This window comes from Schistocerca gregaria, chromosome 8 (genome assembly GCF_023897955.1).
Source record: "Schistocerca gregaria isolate iqSchGreg1 chromosome 8, iqSchGreg1.2, whole genome shotgun sequence".
Taxonomy (NCBI): domain Eukaryota; kingdom Metazoa; phylum Arthropoda; class Insecta; order Orthoptera; family Acrididae; genus Schistocerca; species Schistocerca gregaria.
In genome coordinates, this window is record NC_064927.1 from 254,845,100 (window position 1) to 254,870,885 (window position 25,786).

Here is a 25,786-nt window from a genome sequence, read left to right on the forward strand (position 1 = left end):
TTTTAACAATTTAAGAAAACAACCATTTAAGGGACACCACCAACACATCCCTTCAAGATAACCTTCAAATTATGTATGACTGGTTTAAAATATTGATGTCTACATTATTCCACCATACTTAATAAAATCTTAAAATTTCTTTCAATTAAGAAACAATAAGAAAACTATAAAAGTCATTTGAGTGGGAAAAAAAAAAACATTTCAGTGCCCCCACCCAAAGTACACCTTCAATGCATGCTTTCAATTATGTATAACTGCTTTACATAACTCTTGATTCGGTGAGCTGTCCTTTTAGCAACACACCACCATTCTCACCTGAGATGTCACCTGAAGTAGTCAGTCCACCAGTGTAGTTCAAAAGCAGATTTCCTTGGCCATCACATCCAATTCTGATACTGCTGAAACCTGCAAAAAGAACTTAGGCATACACCTCTTGTCACTCAGTATTCTCCTTGTTTTCAATGTATTACTGTATTTGCCCGTGTATAAGACTACCCTCAGTGTAAGATGATCTCTTTTCTCAAGACTCCTCTGGAGAAAAAATTATTTTTAATATATATCCCCCCCCCCTTGAGCTATGCTGTACAGAGTGCATTTCGCTTTCTGCTCTTATTAATTTGTCAACGATGTTTTGGGCGTCATCTCTTTTGAGTATCGCCCTATCATTCACTTTTTAGCACTCACGTTTTCATATCTCATCCAATGCAGTCCCCAACAATCAGTCTTTCCTTTTGATCCCATCTGGTAGGCCTCCTCTGACTCAGGGTTCTGGATCACTTTTTTGAACTCTTCCCATTTCCTAAACTTCAACCATACTTTTCCTTCATGCCTGTTTCCTCTCCATTATTCTGCCTTCTGAAAGCTTGCAAATTTAAATATGTTTATATGTGTGTTCTTCCACTACTTGTTGAGTTGATTCTTTATCTATCCAGTGACATTATATTTTCAAAATTTGATTTTTTGTGTATTTAGATAGTTTCAGTGCTTCTGGCAAAGTACTCAGCTGGAAAGAACAGTCACCGAGCTGAGTTAGTGGTTTTGAATAGCAAACACAAAATTTTTAACGGCAGTTGCCGAAATATCATCATTGACAACTGAGTTTTTTTAACTCTCTGAGGGGTTTTGCAGCATCATATTCAGTGATGTTAGTAATGAATATTAATTTTGTTCATGTCTGGTACTTCTTATTTTCTGACTGATATTTTGTGTTTTGTTTATTTTTGACCAAATTTTGGCTATGCTTGTCAAGAAGTTGTTGAATATGTTCATCACAGCTTAAGGTTTGTTATCATTTCATTGTTATGTTTAATATTCCACATTTACTTTGGTGTTGGAATTGACAATGTACTCATAATTGTGTCACCCTTCATAGCACACATGTGTAGCTTTTGTAGTATTTGATTAATTGAGGGGAGTCACTACTTTGTTTACATAATGTGTGGAGAAATTTGTTATTTTTCAAGGAGGTTTTTATAGCTAGCATAATCCAGTTCTCTTTTCCCTTAGTATTATTTATTCTTATTGATTTTTGTGGAAAAGTGTCTTCTGAATTGTAGACCTCTCTGTCAAGATATACGTTGAATTTAATCATTGTCTATAAACATCTCTATGCACTTTTCTTTTCACAGGAGTACATATATTTTGTTTAAGTTATCTGGAGTGTGATACCTTCATAAAGCTTTAGGTGGGATTGGTTTAAAGGTATCTTTATTTACATCAACATTTAGAATCTTAGCTTGGTGACTGCTGAATCCTGCACTGTATACTTGTAGTGCTGTGCTAAGTATATTGCCATTTGCCACAATTTGGTTTAACTCTACCTTGGATGTGGTTGGTATTCTAGTGGACTCATTTACAGGGCTATTCAGAATGTAAGTGAACATTAATGTCCATTCCTAAAATCTTACCTGATACCATCAGTTTTATTTGTTCCTCTATGTTAGTATCTACTTTTTCCAGCAATCACTCATGCATCAGTATTGTGTGAGTAACATTTCGACTCATGAGCCTATAATGTTAGTAGTTCATTTACCCTAGACAAACCTCAATACCGTATTTATTTTCTCACATGGAATGGTAACCTATGGATCAACACTTTAATTAAATGACTCTCCGGTATTGGAACGTCTAAGTATTCAGATTGCATCAGGTGTCATTCAGTATACTTTTAGTAACTTCACAAAATAATAATTCAGTATGGTGGTTCTAGTTATTCAAGTGTTAACATTACTTGTGTACTTGCCAAACAATAGTGCTTTATGAACCTCTCTTGGAAAATCATTTCAAGAAGACAATTCTTCCAAATGACCAGTTTCTCATTTGGGAGCATCCCCTTCAAATAACTGAGGATGATGTCAATTTTCTTTCAGTCTTCCTTCTTGCTTAAATTTAGGGAATTGTTTACATAAGTCTGTCCCACTTTCTAAATGTAACTCCTCTATTAATTATATAAGAAAACCACTATTATCCTTAAATTTCTTTCCATTAACCTCATCCTTCATTTTAATTAAGTCATCACACAACTTTTGTAATTTGGATTCTGTTCATTCTGTCTCAAGAGATGAATTAGTTGTTGCCATAGATTAATAAATCTTTACCTAAACTTTCTGCTCAATTACATCAGTGACACATTCCTCACTGGTTGTCAGAGTAGAACCTGGCATTGCAGTAACATCTTTGTTGTGCTCTTAGGCTTTCAATTAAACAGTCATGCCTGAGATTTGCCTATGCTCTTTTATTCAGTGAAATTTTTAATCTGTTTTAAATCTTTATTTATATCTCTAAATTGTCATTTCTTTCTAAGTCACTGTGTTTAATGACCTCAGAATGTAACTTCTCTGGTAGAGTAGACAAAGTATCTTTCAGCTGAGATATTCTAGTATTAATTTCTAATTTTTCTTTGCGTGAATCAATTGTATGTTTTTCAAATTGGGCATTAGTTACATCTAACTTCATATTTGTTTCAGTAAGTCTTTTTTAAAGCTAACCCATTGATGGTTTTAGTCAGTATTTAAATGTTTTTGGTGTACTTTTAATTCAGCCTCATTTGCATCTAATTTGATATCTATAACAACAAAGACAATTAAGTTTTGACAAAATAATTTAATTGGATAGATAAAAAATCTACTTGCCAAGCAGTGGCAGAACACATACATAAAACAAGGTTCTAATTAGGCAAGCTTTCAGAGCCGATGGCTCCTTCTTCAGGCAGGAGGGTTGAAGGGGAAGGAATAGGGGTGGAGGAAAAGGACTGGAGAGATCTAGGAAAAGGAGTAGATTTTGGGAGAATCACCCAGAACTGCAGCAAAGGGAGACTTACCACACATGATGAGAACGAAAGACTGATTGTGGGGGATTGCATCAGATGAGATTTGAAAAACTGAGAGCTTAAAGGTGGAAGACAGTATAATTGCATGACAGAGATTACTGCTTAAACATCATGCATGAGTTAATAAGAGTGAAAAACTTCTTTGTAATAGAGGTGGCAGGGGGGGCGGTGAAAAATAGATGGGTAAGAAAATGATAGATGTAGAAAACTAAAATGAAGTGAAGAAAAGAGTAGTTACTGTGAAGATATGCTGAGATTGAAGAAATTAAACCCAGGTGATTGGCGAGAACCAAGGGCATGTTGTGAGCTAGTTCCCACCTGTGGAGTTCTGAGAAACTGGTGTCTGGGGGTAGAAACCTTATGGCATGTGTGGTGAAAGAGGCACTGAGGTCACAATTGTCATGTTGTAGAGCATGCTCTCCAACAGCATATTGTGTATTGCCACTATACATGCTCTGCATATGCCTATTCATCCTATTAATCATTTGGTGGCAGTCATGCTGATGTTAAAGGCTGAACAGTGTTTACATGACAACTGGTATATGATATTTTGTTTCACATGTGGCTCTCCCTTTCATAGTATACCTATGTTTTGGCAGTTACAGGGGTGCTATAGGTGCGAGTAGGATGGTGCATATGGCAAGTCTTGCAGTGGAAATGGTCACATGAGTAGGAGCCATAGGGTAGAGAGGTGGGTGCAGAAGGAGCATAGGGTCTGCCAAGAATATTACAGAGATTGGGAGGATTATAAAAACCTATTCTAGGTGTGGTGGGCAAAATTTCAGACAGAATGGATCTCATTTCAGGTCATACTTTTAGGAAGCCATGGACCTGTTGAAGTAGCTGATTAGTATATTCCAGACCAGGATAGTACTGAGTCATCAGTGGTGTGCTTCAAAGTTGTTTTTCTGAGGGATCAGCAGTACCAGAATTAGATGCCATGGCCCAGGAAATATGCTTTTGAACTAGGCTGATGGGTATTTATATGCAGTGAAGGCTGAAGTGAGAATGGTGGTGTAGTGCTGTAAAGAGACTGCATCTGAACAAATGCATCCTCAAATGCCAAAACTGTATGGGAGGGAACATTTGACTTGGAAAGGATGGCAACTGTCAAAATGACCACCTCTAAGCTCGCAGGTTTTCAAATCTCATCCGATGCAGTCCCCAACAGTCAGTCTTTCCTTCTCATCCTGTGCAGTAATTTGATATCTAGATTATTTTAATGTGCTTGGCTTTAGACCTGGTGAAACAATAATAGACTTCTGTGGTCTCAGCCACCAAGTCTTCCAATTCATGGATGTTAAATCTTCTTCTTAGAATATTTTTATTACATTTTCTGCTACAGTTGATGAATATAAAAGATCATTGCATGTGCAGTTACATTTTGTACATACAACATTACAGTGTGTGAACTATATCAGACAGTGAAGAGTAACATTTCTTTTCATTACAATATTGCAGTGCCTTTGTTGTTCAGAATTACTATGTGTTGTTCCTTCAGACATGCAGGAATGGATCTGACCATGAGGTATGCTCCGATAGCCTATGGTAAGGTGATCACTCTCAATAAGCAGGAAATCTGCGTTCAAATCTTGGTCAGGCACAAATTTTCATTGCCATCATTTCATTAGACAGCTAATGGTTGTCCATATTCAAAATTGCGAGTACATTTCATGTCTTTCATAACAATTGTAGTCTCAGCATGTCCGAAGGAACTTTGCATAGTAATTTTGATTGGCATCATTCCATTACACAGCTGATGGTTGTTCATGTCTACAACTACATCTACACTCTGCAAACCACTATGAGGTGCATGGCAGAGGGTATGTGTCATTGTACCAGTTATTAGATTCTCTTCCTATTCCATTCACATACAAAGCATCGGAAGAATTAGTGTTAGAATTCCTCCATGCATGCAGTAATTATTCTGATCTTATTCTCATAAGCCCTATCTCAGCTATACATAGTGCATTATAATATATTGCTAGAGGCACCATTTAAAGCCAATTCTGAAGCTTCAATAATAACTTTCTTCCAATTTTTCATGTCTATCTTCAAGAGTCTTTCAGCTCAGTTCCTTCAGTATCTCTGTGACACTCTCCCATGGATTAAGAAAACCTGTGACCATCTGTGCTGCCCTTCTCTGTATACATTCAATATCCCCAATTAATTCTATTTGGTATGGGACCCACACAATTACACAATATTCTAGGATGTATCACACAAGTGGTTTGTAAGCAATATCCTTTGTAGACTGATTGCACTTCTCCAGCATTCTGCCAAAAAATGAAGTCTACCATCCACTTTACTCACAATTGTGCCTATGTGACTGTTCCATTTTATATCATTAAAGAATGTTAGACTCAGGTTTTTGTGTGATTTGGCCATTCTGACAGTGACTAATAGAATATCATGTTTTTTCTGAACTATGTTTTTTTCTTTTTTTGAAGTGCACAATTTTACATTGATTTTCACAACTGAAAATACGTATCATGTGGCTGTAGTTGCCACAGAGTCTGCTCCTTTGGACATGCTTGCATCATAATTCTGAACAAAAGAGGCATTGCAATATTGTATTTATTCACAGACTCTGGGCAGTTGGGCAAATGGCACCTATTTACGCCCACTATGTCATATATGTCATGTAAGGACATTATGTATTATGTTATGAGACCAAAGACTCTGCTGCATTTGATTATATTGTTTATTATTGTAGGCCTATATCAGTGTGATTGCCATCTTTAGATTATTCAGTTTGTATAAATCTGCTCCCTTGGTGCTGTTGGATGTGTATTAGATGTTAAACCTTAGTTGGAGTCTTTATTTGTGTAGTTGTTGAACTATGAAAGTTTCTTTCATAATGACATTTTGTGACAGCTGTCTAGGATGGTGTAATAACTATCAGAAATAATAGACTGATGCTCTTCACAAAGAGGGAGTATTGGCTTACAGACAGGCACAATGAAAAAGGGCTTAGTCTGATAGCTAAATATATGTAGTATTCTTTTTCATTGTGTCTGTCTGCAACTCAAGTGCCTCTTTTATGTGCAGTCTATACTTTCTGATTGTTTTTGGCATTTAATAACAATGGGTAAATGATCAAATTTGATAGCAGCCTTACATGTCCCTTTCTGAGCTAATATTAGCTTTAATTAAGTGCAAATATGGTAATTTTTTGTTGTGGTATTGTATATCTTGATGTCATTTTTTTCTTTCTGTAGTCCATTGGACTATTTACCAAAAATCTCATATGAAAAAAGTTGTAAACTTATGTTACCTTCTTAAACTGTCATTTATAAGACAGATGTGGGTGAGTGCCACATAGTATTCTTATGACTTTTTTTGTGTGCAATTAAACGTTCTTTCTTTAAAATGAGATGCAGTAGAATATTATTACATACAACATTATTGAATGGAAATAAAATATTTTACTTATTAGTGGTTTGCCTCCAAGACTTCAAATGGCTTGAAGAGCAAAAGTGGCTGAAATGAGTTGTTTGGGAAGCTAAGAAACATGTTTCTTCCGGTTTACATTTTCATCAATACATTGACATCCAAATTTCTGGATAATTCTTCCTTACTAATTAACTCTGTAGATGCTTGAAATTGATCATTTGTGCGCCTGTTTTAATTTGCAGAACTTATTTTTTTAAACAAGTTAGGAGAGGGATGAATTGTAGAGAACCATTTAATTATTTCTCTGACTGCAATATTTACAATGTTGTCAGTTTTACCGCGACCATTGGGTTTGGGTTTGATAATAATGTGTGTGTCATCTGCAAAAAGGAGCTACACTTTTTGCCACATCCACTGATTTTGATTCCTTTGGACCTCTCTTGTTGGCTATTGCAATTCTCACAAACATTTTTGTAGTTAGGCAAATGTGTAAGAACTGAAGAAAGTCAAAGAGAGCTGTTAAATTTTTACAAAATTATTATTGTTAGTGTAAATAAAGGTGCTGGAAAAATTCATCTGCATGGAAATTACATGGTGGAATAAAATTTGGATGTTTCCTTCTCTCCCAAGTGTTGGTATGTTGAAAATTTCTGTTTATCACTAGCACCCAAGGTATAGTAATAAATTACCAATTCGAAAATGTTAAGCTGCCACCATGAAACTGAGTGATAATATTTGTACTTGTCGGCACTCTTCAATACAACACATTTTTCCCAATGGTGGATAATGTGGTAGAGACCTTGGTTGGCGAAGTTTCCATTTTGTCTCTTTAGGAGGTGTTCCATCACCTCGTCTTCATTCTGTAAATACGTGTCACACAATTTTTTCTTCATTTGAAAAAAAAAAAAGTCACTGTGTGCCATGTGAGGAGATTATGGAAGTGAGTTGAAATTTGATATCTGAAGAAGAAGCTGTGTGACCTTGTTATGTACAGAATGTGCCAAGGCATTGATGTGGAGCAATATCACTCATTTGGACACTTTCATGTGACACTTTGACTTGACAGCCTCCAGTAATCTCATCAGCAGATTTCAATAGTGTGGTTCCTGTGACTGTTTTTATATGAACATAAATTGTTAGCACCACACCATGTCAGTCCCAAAAGGCAGTCAATATTACCTTGGCTGAAAACGAAATTTCCTGGCAGATTAAAACTGTGTGCCAGACCGAGACTTGAACTCGGCACCTTTACCTTTCGCGGGCAAGTGCTCTACCACCTGAGCTACCCAAGCACGACTCACGCCCGTCCTCACAGCTTTACTTCTGCCAGTACCTCGTCTCCTACCTTCCAAACTTAACAGAAGCTCTCCTGCGCAATTTTAGACACAACGGAAGTTTATGTTTAAACTATCTTGTGTACCAAAAGTTGTACATACTCTTTCTACCTGTCTGTTTATTTGTTTCTCTGCTCTTCCAGTTATTTACTTCATCTGCTCTGAAAACAAAAACTCATTTCCTGGTTCTATATCTTCACTATTAGTGAGGCCTGTGCAGTGATGTTCAGCGTGTAGGCAACCATTTCAATTCTTGTGGTGGACAAAATTTTCACCACCTGTATTTAGTCGGCAAGGGGAGGAGAATTGGTGATGTAAAGTTCCTTATACCTGACTTTGCAACAATGTTCTGGATTAAATTCCTAACTGATTCTGCTGTATCTCATGAACAGTGGCCCTTGTTGACAGTAACTCATCTACTGGATGGGAATGTAAGTCCAGTGACCTTTTTAGTACTATTTTAAAGGAGTAGGCTATATGTCAACATGGGGTTCACCATCTCCCGCTTATCTCATCATTGTACAACACAGTCAAGGCATCACACTAAATACACATCTTTAGCAGGCATTTAAGTTAATCAGATACAAGATACATCTGTCATACATTATGTGGAATGAATATGTTTTGAACAGAGGAAGGATTACGCAACTGAACAACCGCTCAAGACCTCTCAGCCAATGATGCCATATTACTTTTCCTTTTGTTCTTTTCCTTTCCAATATGTTAGTTAGCCATTATTTTAGTCTTGCATGATTAATTTTCAGGCTTTCTTTCAAAACTGCTGTATTACTCTCTTTTATAGATTATGAAGTCTGTCTATGCTGTAGTCCAATCCATGGACGATGGTGCTTCACTCAGTTTGAGACATGGCTGAAGCCTAAATTGTTGCCAGTTGTGAGTGACAGTTGTGGTATGCCCATGCATGTGCTTTGCGCTAGATGAAAGCCTGTATTCTGAAAATTATGTCTCTCACTTGCTTGTGTACAATTTGCCGTCACTATCAGCAATGACAAATCGCATCAGATGGAATAAAATTTCACTAAGTAACTCACTACAGTCACGTTTGATGCTTGCATTGGCTATCAAATTTACAGCAGAGTGCTCAAAAACATTACAAATTCTCATTGACTGTCAGAGAATGTGTGTGTAGGTGAGCAGAATGAGCCTAAACTGAACTGTAATTATTCATAACTACTGCTGTGGAGTCAAACAGCACAATGTCATCAGCAGCACAAAGGTGCTTCAAATACATTTCAAATACATTTTCACAGTTTAATGATCTGAAAAACTTTTACAGGGACTCCAGAGAATATTTTTATCAGACTCCATTTCTCTCCGTATTGTCACTAGGTTTAATGGAAGCTGTTCACATGTAGCACATTGTTGGCATAGAGCACAAGTGAGCACACTAAATTTGGCTGAAGAGGTTAACAGTCAGTGCTGAAATATTTTCTTTATTGGTAAAACCAGTTTTGACACTTACAATGCATATTCAATAAAAGAGTAGACACCTATTAAAATAGTGTGTCTGCCATCAGAGGGAGTATGCTATGGTTACTGAGTGGACTTTTAGTGGCAGGTTTAGACAACAAGTTCCCATTTCTTTTGTTTCAATGTGACTGTTAAATGCTGAGATGCAGCTGCAGACATGAGCATGTGCACAGGCTGTTCAGTGGATTAGTGATAAAGTGACACTGAAGACCTCTCTTTCTTTACTTCTTTAAAAAAATACAGTATGATTGTGGTGTTAAAGAGTTTGAAGAGAAATGCCTGTGTCTGAAATTTTGCTATGGAGTTGGCAAAGACTTTACAGGAACATTTTGATTGCTTAGTAAGCATATGCTGAGGGCGGGCAAAGGATCTCATTCAAAAAAAGCACTCATGAATTGGTCAAAGATCAAGATGATGTTGGTTGTGTTTATTGACTGCAAAGGCTTTGTCAATCAGGCATTTATAGCACTTGTTCAGATGACAAACAAAGAAGTTTACGAGAGAATTTTATTATATTTAACTAATGCTGTTCAGAGGACAGTCCTGAATTTTGGAAAAACCAGATTCGCATGTTGCACCTTGACAATGTTCTGGCTCACATGTTGCTCCTTATCTGTAGCTGCCTGGCAAAATAGCAGACTCCTGTTGTGCCCCATCTGCCCTATTGTCCAAACATAGGCCTGGCAGAAATTTCCTATTTCCCAAAATTAAAATTGCATTGAAAGAATGTCATTTCTAAACCATAGAGGAGTTTCAGGACAATGTGATAAGAGACCTGCACACTTCCCAGAATGTGCATTCCAGAAGGCTTTTCAAAAATGAAAGAAACATTGGGCATGGTGTATTGCTGGTGGACTGGACTACCTTTGGGGGGATTGTGCTTAAAATCTACCTTGCACAAAATTTACAGCAATCTAAACTCTGTATGGCAGTGTGAAAGAGTGTCTTTGAAAGCTTATATGCATCTTTGGAAAGTTTAGAAACCATGAACCGATATCTCACATGCACAATTTTGTCAAGGTACTTGACAGGTTCAACAGGTTCATCAGTCTTCTTCTGCCATCTGTGTGATAAGCCTTGAATTTTCTACACCATTCCCTCACAACACCATGACCCATCACCATAACATGGCTCAATAGACAATTAATTTCAGTTGCATCAATTCCTTCTGCTTCCCTGAAATAAATGACAGAACACACCTTGCGACTGGTTGGAGATGCCATGACACCACCCATTTCAGCCACTTGCTGTGTACACACTGACAAACAAAACAGAGAACTGATTGACACAATGTGACACCCAAAGTCTCTTTTTCCAATCATGACAGTGCCATGAAGCAACGAGCATTAGTTTATTATTAATAGACAATTGGCAGTTAATTTATGAACAGCTTTCTTAGTGTGAGCTAATGAGAATGACATAAGTATCAAAAGATGTTTGACTATAAACAATGTACATGAGTATCAGTTGTTACCCTCTTTAGTTTAATGGAAGCTGCAGTACTGACAATTGTAGTCTCCAGTGTACTAACTCAAATTGAATAAATGCCTTGCTTCTCAAGAAATGTTTGTATAAATGTTGTGGAACTCATCCAAAAGCTTTATCACAATCAAAAATCCCAATTAAAGTGGTTGTTCATACTCATTACTAGTTCTATAATTTCATTTATGACTAACAAATGGTTCAGTCTGTTATATTCATAAACATCAGCAATGTTTTTACTGTGTTGTAAGTGATAATGTTAGTAAAAACTTCTATTGCAACTTGAAGACAGGTAAGCTTAAAATTTTTTATGTCAGGTTTGTATCGTGACCTAAGTAAAAAAACACAAAATGTGATGTATATCAGATGTTTACTCAATCTTCTTGCTTTCTCTTGAAGTAATTTTGAATAATGTTGTTTAATTCCGCATATTCTATACTGCAGATACGTTGTTGTCCCTCCCCCCACCCCCCTTCCACATACCGCCCCTCTCTACCCTCCATTGTCCATCAGATGTAATTTTTTATACCCTTCTAATTGTTTTAAGACTAACTGTAAGCTCCAAACCAGATACATTTCTTACTGGTTCAAAGCCAAGAAACTGTTCATTAACAGGTAAGTGACCATTCAAGCCTGCCCGGCATGGCATAGACCCATAAATGTCACCTTTTTTCAAATATGCTCCTCGCTCCATTTGCGATTTTCTTTTCTTTTATGTTTGCAGTTGCATGAGTACTTTTATAAACAATTGTCCTAGTTGCCTATCTCTGTAAAATGTATATTTTCTAAGATGCTGAATTTAATTCAGTATACCTCTCTACTCTTAAACAAATTCTTATAAACTATATTTGTGACTTTGGCATGATGAGACTGCCTCTTTTGGGCTCTTTACTTGTGTGATTGTTGTTAAGTTCATTTTCTATGCGAGTTCTTGTAGAGCAACAACTGCTAACATGTGACTTTGAGCATTATGTATTTTTAGTATTTTGATGTGAGTTCAATGAAATTAACATTGGCCTCATATTGTAGATGTGTGGTGCAAGAATTGTGACTGAAGATGCTGGACAAATTTCCATGGATGAGTCTCTGGATATTACACCAGATACTGTTGGCAACTGCACATGGACTATTGTGGGTGCATTACCTGGTGAGCAGATGACACATTCATAATGATAAGCAATATTAATTTATATTTATTCAAACTCTAAATATAACTGGCATATTCATAGCATGCCATAAATACAAAGAAACAAATGCTCACCTCTGCACTGCGCAGTGAACAACGGTAGGTGGCTGAAGCTGCTAAAGGCACAGAACATTCTGACTTATGTCAATATCCAGGCATAACTGTGTATATCAGGGAACAAGAAAAATTAAGTAGACTACAGTATGTGAGGCAGCAGCTACAACAGTGGATTTGCACAGGTGTGTTACATTTGGCAACCTATTTTGGTATTAGACAAAACAATTATGTGCCTACCCTACAGCAAATCTTTATTAAGTAAATGAGTGAAATGGCATGGCAGGGTAAATAAATCAAAATTAAAATTAATGATGTACATATGTTTGCACACTTACTTTATATTACAGATAATTTCTTTCTTTGGCATCAACAAACTCCTGTACGAGTTCATTGAAATCCAACCATTCAACTATCCCTTTTTCAGTTGATACAATTTCTAGCCTACACAGTCATTACTGACTCATTGTTGACATGGGGTAAACTTTCGTTAGTTTAAACATCAAAAACCTTCTTTCTTTAGTTGCCAGTGTCATTAGTTATCTGTGCAAAATTCTTAAGACCACACTTACATTGGGTGCGAAAATGTACTTTTGTATGAGTTTGAAAGTTTGAGTTTGTGTGTTACCACACTGTAGCAATGTTGAGCCCATCTGAAGTTCATCTTCAAAATTGACAAGTTTGTTGTTCTTAACCCATCCATGACTAAAACTGTGAGACAGTTTGGAATGCTTGTCACAGCAAATGTCAAATGACATGTCTTTAATTTTTCTAATGTTGTGCAAAAATTCATAAAGTTCTCTGTGACTTTTAATCTGTTTACTGTATTATAGCATCCAGTACTTCAAAATAAAAATCTATTTTGTATTGCATTTTGTATTGCATTTTTGGCTCTTCAATTTTCCCATCTTCTTCTTCATCCTGGAACTGTGTCTTCATCCATACCTTCTGCATGTGCACTGTACATCTCTGATCACGTTTTTTATATTGAGTTGTGTCACTAGTTTCTTAGTGTGTAGTAGATAATCTTGGAATTTGAGGTCCTCCGTGCAGTTTGTGAAATACCTAGTTGTCTTTTTGAGTAAGTCAGTAGTGTTCACTATATTTATGGTGATATTTGAAAGGTTTAAAAACTGAAACTGTGTACTCTAATGCCTTTGCAATATCATTCGCAACTATATTTAGGGAATTAATATTGCAGGGAACATAAAATGCCTTAGGATATATATCTAAAATCTGTTTTGTATTCTTATGTTGTTACCTGTTATATAAGAACCATTACCATAGCTTTGTTGTCCCTTCCCCCCTCCCCTCCACATACCACCCCTCTCTACCCTCCATTGTCCATGAGATATAATTTTTTATATCCTTCTAATTGTTTTAGGACTAACTGTAAGCTCCAAACCAGATATATTTCTTACTGGTTCAAAGCCAAGAAACTGTTCATTAACAGGTATTCAAGCCTGCCCAGCATGGCATAGACACAAAAAAGAATTGAGAAATTTTTTGATCAAAGAAAAGAATGAAACTATGTATTCTGATGCCTTTGCAATATCATTCAAAATTACATTTAAAGAATGACTACTGCAGGCAATGTAAAATGCCTTATGATATATATCTAAAATCTACTTTTGTATTCCTAAGTTGTTGCCTTTCATGTTAGAAGCTTTATCATATCCTTGCCGTATATGTTCTCCAAGAGGTATTTTCATACCCCTCTAGTTGTGTTAAGACTATCTCTGTAAGACTCAGCCAGATGGATCTCTTACAGGTTCAAAGCTAAGCAAATGTTCACTAATATTTATATCACAAGTGTCAACATCAGTAGAATTGTAATTTCCTCAACACTGGAAATGTCTGAAGTACATCTTTAACTTTGCTCTGATATTTAGCAACTTTCAATAAAGACAATATTTTGTTTTCAGATTTTAATAGAGAATGGGAATTATTTCATTTTGTATGTTTTTCTTCAGATGGTAATGAGACTTATTTTCACTGTGAGTTGTTTTCGTTATACATTTTCCTAGAACTGAATCAAATTTTCCAAATAATTCAGTCAACTTCAAAAAATTCCAATTGTTGTGAGTAAATTGTCAGTCTAGCCAAAAAATCAATACTTGATCTAAAGTATGCAATTACACCTTTCCAGTGTCGAGTTTCCACATTTAATATTTACAGCATTCCTTTGTTGACAGTATTGCCGGCTTTCTGTCTTCTAAAAAGCATCAGTCATTCTTGGTGTTATTCTAAGTGGGTTTGGGACCACTGTGGCTAACTATTGTCTCAGAAATGTACTGTCAGTTACTGTAAGCACCTTCAGTGAGTAATATTTTAATGTTAAAAAAGAGTTTGCAGCAGAAACAAAAAAAAACTCCACTTTTTTGATAAACTCACCATTTTCTTTGAATAGCCTCTGCACTGCACAGACTGTAATTGTAATTTTTAGAAGTGATGTATAGTATTATCCTTAGGGAAGCTGTCAAACTCGTGAAATACATGAAATGCATTTGCAGTTGCAAATAGGGCAACCATCAGCTGTGCGATGGAATGACGACAATGCAAATTTATTGTGGATCAGAACTTGAACACAGATTTCCTGCTTATCACGAGTAGTCACCGTACCATTTGGCTATCCAAACATGGCTCATGGCCAGACCCAAACTTCCATATGTCATCATGCGTGTGCCTACAATCTATACTCATACATCCAATATGTATATTCACGTACAGGGGATAAATTTTGCTTGACCACTGTCAGTGGATAAATATGATTTTGCAGTGCCTGTGTTATTTCAAATTATAATGCAGTGGTTCTTTGGATATGCATACATGTCCAAAGGGACATTACATCATAATTTGGAATGACACATGTACTGCAGTATTGTATAACTGTCAAATCCACTTATTTATTCTGGAGAGCCTCTTGTTACTGAAGTTGTCTTACCAAAATTGTTTGCTTTTTGAGTCCATTTTGTGGTATCTGAATCTGCTACATAACTGCTAATTTGATTGTGAGATTTGCAGTTACTAGGCTGAGCTCAAATATTTTCCCACTTATTGGAGAGCTCACATACAATTTCCTTTTTCTCTGTGTTATTGTAGGTACATCTTTGGCTACTGATGGCTTTCCTTGATTTGTGTCCTCATCTGCACTTGTACATGGAAAAATTTATCTAATGAAAATTTCAGTTTTGTACTTACATTTTCCCTTTCAGTTTGTCTTTTTCTACACTGACTGCCTGAGAGGCAGACATTGTAAGATTTTGTAACATTTACTATATAGCGTAATGAAAACAAATCACATCACAGTGAGAAAGCCTTCTCACATTAAAGTAATAATCCCTGGACAGTCTCAGCTGAATGTACAAATATTGACTTTTAACACAATCGTTCCTATCACACTTACTGTATGGCCTATAAGAGGAATGATAAAACCAGTGACAAACTCTTCTTCACATACATGATAATTATTTGAAGAAAATAGATAAAAATAAATTGTGTGTCTCAAACGAAATATGTTTCTAACAAGCACAGCTCATACAGATAAAAACCAGCAACACCAAACACAATTTGACAACTCTGTCACACTTCACAGTCTACTTAATTATAAGTTGCAGTCTATTAATAAACAAAGGAAGTGAACACAGTTTCAGTGCATTGAAACTGCCAACTGCATAGCAGCGTACCCATTGCTTGCACGATGAAGTTCAGTTTTTTTTTCTCCACGTGCAATAGATTCCATTTTGTGGACATGCTGAGTAGCAGAAAGGCACAACAAAAAGACTATTGGAAAGTTAGCTTTCACCCAACAAGGTTTCTGTCAAAAGTAGACAACATAAACACACACACATACACACACATGCAAATACAACTTACACCCACATGACCACAGTCTCTGGCAGCTCGAGCCAGACTACGAGCAGCAGGACATTATAGGAGAAGTAAACAGGTAGGGGTAAGGAGGAGTCTGGGTTGGGGAGGGGGAGGGTAGGGGTGAGGGAGTTAGTTGAAAAGGAGAGAAGTAAAAAATTGGATGCATTGTTGGAATAGAGGGCTGTGTAGTGCTGAATGGGAACAGGGAAAGGGCTATATGGGTAAGCGTAATAACTGATGAAGGTTGAGGACACAAGAGTTACAGAAACCTAATGTAGTTCAGAAAAGCTGGTGTTGGTGGGAATGATCCAGATGGCACAGGCTGTGAATCAGTAATTGAAGTGAAGGATGTCATTTTGGGTGGCGTGCTCAGCAACAGGCTGGTCCAGTTGTTTCTTGGCCACAGTTTGTTGTGTTCATTCATGTTGGCAGACAACTTACTGGTTGACATGCCCATGTAGAATAAACTCAGTGGTTGCATCTTAGCTTGTAGATCATATGACTGGTTTCACAGGTAGCTACACCTTTGATGGGATAGGTGATGTCTGTGACAGGACAGGAATAGGTGGTGCTGGGAGGCTGTGTGGGACAGGTCTTGCATCTAGGTCTGCTACAGGAATACAAGCCATGAGACAAGGGGCTGGGAGCAGAGGTTTTGTAGGGATGGACAAGGATATTATGTAGGTTCGGTGGGTGGCAGAATAGCACAGTGGGATGAAAGCTAGTGGGTAAGACATTTCTCAATTCAGGGAATGATGAGAGGTAGTCGAAATCGTGGTGGAGAATATAATTCAATTGCTGCAATCCTGGGTGGAACTGAGTGACGAGGAGGAATGCTCCCCTGTGGCTGTGTGGTGGGGCTTTGGAAGGTGTTGGGTGACTGGAAAGAAAAGACACAGGAGATCTGTTTTTGTACAAGGTGGGGAGGGTAATTACCATCTTTAAAAGGCCTCAGTGAGATCCCTTTTATTTTTCAAGAGGGACCACTTGTCACTACAGGTGTGTTGACCCTGTGTGGCTAGACTGAATGGAAGGGACTTCTTGGTATGGAATGGGTGGCAGCTGTCGAAGTGTGCTGACATAGTCTTCTTTGAAGTAAAGGTCAGTATTGAGGCTAGTGGCTTGATGGGTTGAGTAGGACCCATGAAGCATTTGGGGGAGAAAGTGTTGATGTTCTGGAGGAATACGGATAGGGTGTCCTCACCCTCGATCCAGGTCATGAAGATCATGAAGCTCTCTCCTCTGAAACACCAGCAACACGTTCAGTCCACAACTCACAACCTACCCTCCCACAGAAAAGATACCAATCATTTTCTCCGCCGACTCTCCACCTCTCCTGTCTCTTTACCACACAGTGCCCTGGTCATCACTATTGATGCCACCTCCCTTTGCAATAACATCCCTAACAGCCTTACCGATATTGAACACTACCTTTCCCAACACCTGACAGATTCCAAACCAACACCTCATTCCTAGTTGTCATGACCAACTATATCATCACCCACAACTACTTCTTCTTTAAAGGCATTACCTACACACAAATCCATGGTATGACTTAAAATATTACTATGGATTAATTTACTCATCACAACTGGCAATCTGTTACAGTAGAAGTCCTGGAATACAGTGACTGTAAAAAATTACTATAAAGTTATTTAAATAATTAATCCAGTATGATGTTTCAGCGAATATTTATTACAATCTCAAAGTAAATAAAAGCATAGTTTAGTAACAGTAATTTTTTAGACAAATGACATATTTTGTTTACATATGTGATCTCGAATTAGACTGGAAAATGTTCATTTTAAGTGGGTCTTCATTGGCTGTTACGTTTCAGGATGGAGGCATCTGCATGGCACCATCCTATGCTAAACTATTGATGGACTGTGTAGAGGAATCCTACCTAAACACCAAGAATTCCAAATATCTCACCTGGTTCAGATTAATTAATTACATCATCATGATCTGGATCGAGGGTAAGGACACCCTATCCACATTCCTCCAGAACATTGACACCTCCTCCCTCATTTTCTTCACCTGGGCTGCTCAACCCATCAAGCCACCTTCCTCGACATTGAGCTCTACCTCGAAGATGGCTATATCAGTACCTATGTCCATATCACGCCTACCAACCACTAGCAATACCTCCACAACAACAGCTGTCATCCATTTCGTATTCAGAACTCCCTTCCATACAGCCTAGCCACCCATGGCCGTCACACCTGTAGTGGTGATGGTCCCTCTCAAAACATACCAAGGGTCTCACTGAGGCCTTTGCAGTTCGTAACTATCCTCCCCAAATATGGATCTCCTGTGCCATATCAATTTAGTCACCCAACATCTCCAAAAACCCCACTGTCTGGCCACAGAAGAGCATTCACATTGTGACTCAGTACCACCCATGACTGGAGCAATTGAATTACATTCTCTGCCAGGGTTTTGTCTACCTCTCCTTGCATCCTCAAACAAGAAATGTTCTACCCACTACCGTTCCTACTCCTGCCACAGTGGTATCCCATTGCCCACCAATCCTACACAATACCCTCATCCATTACAACACAACCTCTGATCCCAGCTCCTTGCCTCATCGCTCATATTTGTGTAATAGATATGGATTCAGGACGTGTCCCATACATCCTTCCACCACACCTAGTCCACTCCTGTCACAGACATCACCTATCCCATCAAAGATAGAGCTACCGATGAAACCAGCCATGATCTACAAGCTCAGTAGCAATCATTGTGATGCATTCTACATGGGCATCACAACCAACAACTGGTATGTCTTCAAAAATGGCCACCAAGAAACTGTGACAAAGAAACACCTGGACTACTCTTGCTGAGCATGCTGCCCAACATGATGTCCTACATTGCAGTGACTGATTCACTGCCTGTGTCACCTGAATCATTCCCACCAACACTATCTTTTCTGAATTGTGTAGGTTGGAACTCTCCCTGCAACATGTCCCATGTTCCTGTAACTCTCTTGGCCTCAACATTAATTAGTCATTGCCGTTATCCATCTAGCCTCTTCCTTGTTCCCTTTCCAGCACTATGCAGCATTCTTTTCCACCAGTGCACCCATTCTTTTTATTTCTCTCCTTTTCTGATAACTCCCCTCCCCCCTTCCCCACCTACATCCATCCACCCAACTGCACTTAGTGCCCTCCACCTCATCCCTGCATGCTCTCAGCAGCACTTTACCAACCCTGATGCCTACGCTGTTATCCCTCCCCCTTCCCTGCCCAAATCTCCTCTTTACACTCACCTGATTGCTTCATCCAAATGCTACTCATGTTTGGCTCTAGTGCCAAAGATTGGTGTGTGTGAGATGCATTTCCATGAGTGTGTGCGTGTGTGTATGTTGTCTGCTTTTGACAAAAGCCTTGTTGGTCGAAAGCTAACTTTCCAACAGTTTTATTGTTTTGCCTTTCTGTGACTCAGCATCTATGCTGTATTGTGAGTAGAACTATCCTTTCATTATGCTGTTACATTCCATCCTGGATTTTCCATTGTTTGGTGGATTCCATTTTGCTGCATGAGCACTGGTATGAACAAGCTGCTGTGTTGTGACCTGAAATGTGGTGGTAAAATATTCTGCAGCAACAGAATTGCACCGCGTTCTGTTGATTCAATGGAGATGAGTGCTGAAACACTTCTTCCTCAGCAAGATGAACATTGAAAAGTGTACCTCTGATAGAACTGTGGAGGTGCAAGAAGTGCTGTGAAACCCAAAAAACATTCAATATGACAATAAAAGTATTTGCAAGGGTGCATGGAAAAATATTAGTAAAAAAAAATGCAGGTGCCAAAAGGAAATTTGGTATCCATTCTCTCTACAATTGGTTTGATCACTGAAGTTGAGACTTTAAAACCAGAAATGACATTCAAGTAAAGTTTCTAATAGTATGTTCCACTGTCTCAACTGCCATATCACACCTTATTTTGTTTCCTCTTTGAGTTTCTTGGCACACCAATTCTTTCATCCAGCAATGTATCTCTCATTTTGGCTTATTATAGTTTTTGAATACATTATGCATGAGGATGAAGACAGATACTGCATAAGTACTATCCATGCTGTCCAAGAGTGAGGAATAGATGAATGAGCAGGTGAGTACAGCCTACCACACTATGCACATCACACAGAAGCGATGAACATGCAGTGGTCTGGAGTAAGCAAATTTCGTTATACGTGAAAGTCATAAGCAGTGGATACATGAATATGTCCCTACTATGAATTTTTGGCACTCTTTTTGTAGCATGGAGGGATGGATTTCTGATTGAATTAAGAAATGTAGGGAATTTTCAGATAAGAAAAAAGAATGATGTTATAATGTTAATTTTTTATAAATTTTAGCATTGGCTTCATTATTCACTATTACAAAGTCAACAGTTGATCTCTTACAGCAATTGTAGTTCCCTGATTTCATTGCTTGTTTCTGTGACAGAAATTACACTTTCGTCTTTAATGTAGCATTATGTGTCCATCATCTAGTTAAAACAAAATAAAGCAGCACCATTACAAGTCAGCTGCTAGTAACTGGACAAGAGGGATTTGCAACACCACTGCGGAGATGAAGAGTTGCCAGCATCTATTTAAAGTGTTTGTGGAACATAAAAGAAAAATGGCTCTTGCCGACATAGCAAGGCCATGATTTATGGCTCTAAACAAGCAGTTTTCAAAGCACTTTCATGTATTGTGGCTAAATGCAACAATTAAATAAAAAAAAGTTTTTAGCACCTAGACAGTGTGAAATACACTGAAGCACCAGAGAAACTGCTATAGGCATGCCTATTCAAATACATGGATATGTAAACAGACAGAATATGGCATTGTGATCGGCAATGCCTATATAAGACATCAAGTGTCTGGTGCAGTTCTTAGATCAGTTGCTGCTGTTACAATGGCAGGTTATCAATATTTAAGTGAGTTTGAACAGGGTGTTATAGCCAGTGCACAAGGAAAGGACACAGCACCTCCGAGGTAGCAGTGAAGTGGGAATTTTCCTGTACGCCCATTTTACGAGTGTACCATGAATATCAGGAATCCAGTAAAACATAAAATCTCTGACATTGGTGTGACCAGAAAAGATCCAGCAAGAGTGGGATAAACAACAGCTAAAGAAAATCATTCATTGTGACAGAAGTGCAACCCTCCCGCAAGTTGATGCAGATTTCAATGCTGGGCCATAAACAAGTGTCAGCATGTGAAACATTCAGTGAAACATCATTGATATGGTCTTTAGAAGCTGAAGGCCCACTTGTGTATCCATAATGGCTGCATGACACAAAGCTCTATGCCTTGCCTGGGCCTGTCAACACTGAAATTGGACTGTTGATGACGGGAAACATGTTGCCTGGTTGAGCAAGTCTCATTTCAAGTTTTATCAAGCAGATGGTTGTGTACAGGTATGGAGACAACCTCATGAATCCATGGACCCTGCATGTCAGCTGGGGACTGTTCAAGCTGGTGGAGGCTCTCTAATGGTGTGGGCTTGTGCAGTTGGAGTGATACGGGTCCCCTGATTTGTTTAGATATGGCATGTACGTAAGCATCCTGCCTGGTCACCTGCACCCATTCATACCCATTATACATTCCGACACATTTGGGCAATTCCAGCAGGACAGTACAACACCCCACACATCCGGAATTGCTACAGAGTGGCTCCAGGAGCACTACTCTGAGTTAAACACTTCCGCTGGCCACCAAACTCCCCAGACATGAACATTATTGAGCATATATGGGATGCCTTGCAATGTGCAATTCAGAAGAGATCTCCATCCCCTTGTACTCTTACAGATTGATGGACAGCCCTGTAGGATTCGTGATATCATTTCTCTCCAGCACTACTTCCGACATTAGTCGAGTCCATGCCATGTTCTGGTGCGCCACTTCTGCATGCTCGTGGGGGCCCTACAGGATATTAGCCAGGTGTAGCAGTTTCTTTGGCTCTTCAGTGTATGATGAAATTTGATAACCAGTTCACAGAGAGCAGTTTAGTTGCTTCAGCTCCAAAATAAGGTTTTATTGGGTTTTTTCTGTATGAAATAAATATTAATATCTGTTTATTATGTATTTCACACCAAGAAAGATAAGGGAATGAGAGAAAAGTTAAAAGAAGCTACAGACAAAGCAAGAAAAATTAATTTAGAGGAATGTGACAAAAAATATTGTTGTAATGGCTGATCCAAAGCAGAGGACAGACTGTGCATCTTTCTCTGTGAAAATCCTTCTTAATCACAATGTCTGGTTTCAAAAGACTATGATACATGATTGGCAGTGTATATTTGACTTATTCTTTATTTATTTATTACAAAATGATTTTCTCAGCAATAATGCTCTAGATGTTTAAAGTTTGCTGTGTAGGAACTGTTAGGTCACCATATGCTGATATATATCTTTATTTCTATAAAAAGTTTTTTGCTTCTTTAGAAGATTTCAAGCTGGTGTAGATACATTTGAAGTGTTGTGCAGCCAGACAGAAACCGAGTTGGCAGCAGTCTCTGTTATTCTGAAACATGGACCTATATTTGTAATCATTTTCACAATACTGTGGATAATTTCCAATAAGGCAATAGATTTTATGAATGATTTGTATTTCCAAATTATTCTCACATATTTTTGTATATGTAGAACTTTCATTGTCTTGTATCATTCATCCTTTTGAAACCATATTAAAATTTCAGAATTTTCCGCCTTGGGCAGTGGCATTTTTTGCCCCACCCCCCCCTCCCCTCCACAACCCCTTCCACACTCTATTGAGCTAGCCATGATCTAACCCACAGCTTTTATTAGGTCCGTGACACAATTACCTTTAAATTACTCAACTTCTGCTACAGGATGGGGATTTATAGAGTCACCATGCATAGATCTTAGTGACTTGGATGACAAATTTTATGTGTACTGAGTAAATTCTTAGATCTCCAGAATAAAACCTATTGTTTGAGGGGCAAATTATTATAACTAGTAAAACTGAAATATGGAGAATGAGAATATTAAAGTATAATTTCTCAACTGCCTTATCATCTACAGTTAATTTCCAGAAACGAAATCTGTCCAAGATAGCACCTAACCTCATAAAGTACTATTAACGTGAGAGATCATTGAATCCCGAAGAACTGAGTTTGAAAAGCTTCGACAGTATTTGAAATGTTTATCAGAAGACAGACGCAACTCATAAAGGATGTAAAGTGTGTGTAACAACAAGCAGAAATCGGAGGTATCAGGTCCAAATGTAAACCAACAGCAAACTCATATGGACAAAAGAAACAAGTGTTAGTGGATTTAGATTAGTAATCACATGAATCAGATTGCACTGAAATACTTAGGTCAAAAGAGTGTAGTGAGAGGTGATTGTCAGTAACCTAGTACTGCCTGGGTAAACTACCCATTCATTTTCACCACATAAAATAAACTATTTTCCAAAGTAAATGTAAATGCAAGATCAGCCACAAGCCTTACATAACTTTTCCCAACAACCAACATAGAAAAGAAATATTTCAATGCCAACAACAAATAGACCCAATCCTTACTAAGAGTCTAGCCAAAGAGACAGCAATTAGTGACGCCAATATTAAAGCAATGATGATCATTAAAAGTAAAATTTCGTCAGAAAAGATTCAATAGTACACGTATTCAGTAAAACTTACAGTCATTAACATACTACATAGAAGACTATTTGGGAATATTGAGTTTGAATTTGACAAAGAATTGTGATTAAAGCATAAAATCTTCATAAAACACACCCTAGATAAATGCATACTAAGGTAATAAAAGACAGCAAATATTTCATCTTGATTTGATCATACCATTAATAGAACGTTATGAAAACAGAGAAAACCAGAAAACAAAATGTATGGAATTGAAATAGAGAAAACTTCATTATAAATTGTCCATCTATAAAAGAGCTTTGCATGATATCTACAACCATTTTTACAACTACATACTGGTGAAAAATATTTGAGAAAATCTAAGGAAGTCATGGACCCATATGAAGTTAATGAACAGAACAAAAACTTTCATGTATCCATATTTAATTAGGAACTACATTAAATAGCTTGTCAACTGTCTTGTTCTGCAGTAATGACAACTGCAATGTGAAACTAACTTGTAAAGATGTACATTATCTGGGCTCTAATCTGTACCCTCATTTCCATGACCCTCCTGGCCCCTCATGCCCTACACACGCTCTTAACTGCACCAGCGTACCTACTTAATTGATCAAAAATCTCTTCTGTGGTTCTCACCTCTCTCCATTACTCCCCCCCTCCCCCCCCCCCCCCCCCCCCACAATGATGTGCTGCAACTAGCAGCCTGTCTCCACCATGTCCATGCATGCACCTACAGGCAGAGCATCATTAGCATATTTCACCACCCTAACCTGCTATCCCTCCCACAGATGAACCCATAGCTCTTCTGTACACCCACTACCCACCGCAGCAAAGATTACTTTTCACCTCAGATAAAGTCACTGTCTGGCTTTGATATCTGGAGAAGACAGTAGCATGTATTTGTGAGTTGTTTTTGTGAGACAGTTATTTTTTCTGTGTCTGATGCAGAACTTACTCCAATGGCTGGGCAATATCAAGTAGTCTTCTTCAGCAAGCCTTTCTGTCATTCAAAAGTTTGTAATTGTATAAATGTATTGTGTGTTATGAAATATATGCTCAAAATTACAAGGTGTACAACTTCACTTCCACCATTTGCTGATAGGTGGCAACAGCGGTAAATAGTGGTCGAAAGAAACAGGTCACAGGTGTCAGGCAGTTGTTCTTGAGTCAAAATGTCAGGTTTACGAGACTAATTCTTGTCATTTGCAGGAGGTGTTACTGTTTTGTTTCAGTATAAAGTAAACAGTGGCTTTGTGTCATCGAATGCTCTCAAGTACATATGGTAAGGATGCTATTAGTGAAAGTGCTTGTCGTAAGTGGTTTCAATGCTTCAGGAATGGCGATTTTAACATCGTAGACTGGCATAGTGGTGGAAGAGATAATGTTTTTGAAGATGCAGAATTGGAGGCATTACTGAGTGGAGACTCGTGTCAAACTAAAGAAGAACTGGCACAATTTGTGGAAGTGACACAGCACGCCATATCAAAATGTCCCAAGGCTATGGGCATAATTCAGAAAGAAGGACCTAAGGTCCCATGTGAGCTGAAACCTAGAGATGTTGAACACCATTTGTGTGTTTCTGAACAGTTGCTTCAGAGGCAAAAACTGAAGGGATTTCTGCATTGTATTGTGACCGGCGATGAGAAATGAGTTCATTACAATAATTAATGCAAAAAATCATGGGGATATCTCAGCCATGCTTGCACGTCGATGGCCATACCAAATATTCTCAGCTCCAAGATCATGCTCTGCATTTGGTGGGATGAGCTCGGCATTGTGGACTATGAAGTGTTAAAACCAAGTGAAACAATCACAGGTGTTCACTATTGAATGCAATTAATGCATTTGTGCAAAGCATTAAAAGACAAACAGCCACAATACAGCAAGAGGCATGATAAAGTGCTTTTGAAGCACAACAATGCTCAACCCCACGTTGCAAAAGAGGTCAAAACACACTTGGAAATGTTAAAATGGGAAGTCCTGCCCCACCTGCTGTATTCTCCAGACATGGCTCCCTTTGAATATCACCTG

The 25,786-nt window shown here is 38.1% G+C and overlaps 1 protein-coding gene across 1 annotated transcript in view; it reads left to right on the plus strand.

Annotated features, from left to right (window-relative positions):
• Positions 1–25,786, plus strand: part of LOC126285431 (cubilin-like) — a 1,398,426-nt gene that overhangs the window by 759,546 nt on the left and 613,094 nt on the right. The window contains exon 34 of the mRNA XM_049984811.1: positions 12,061–12,178. Within this exon, the coding sequence (XP_049840768.1) occupies positions 12,061–12,178 (118 nt within the window). The remainder of the gene's footprint in view (positions 1–12,060; positions 12,179–25,786) is intronic.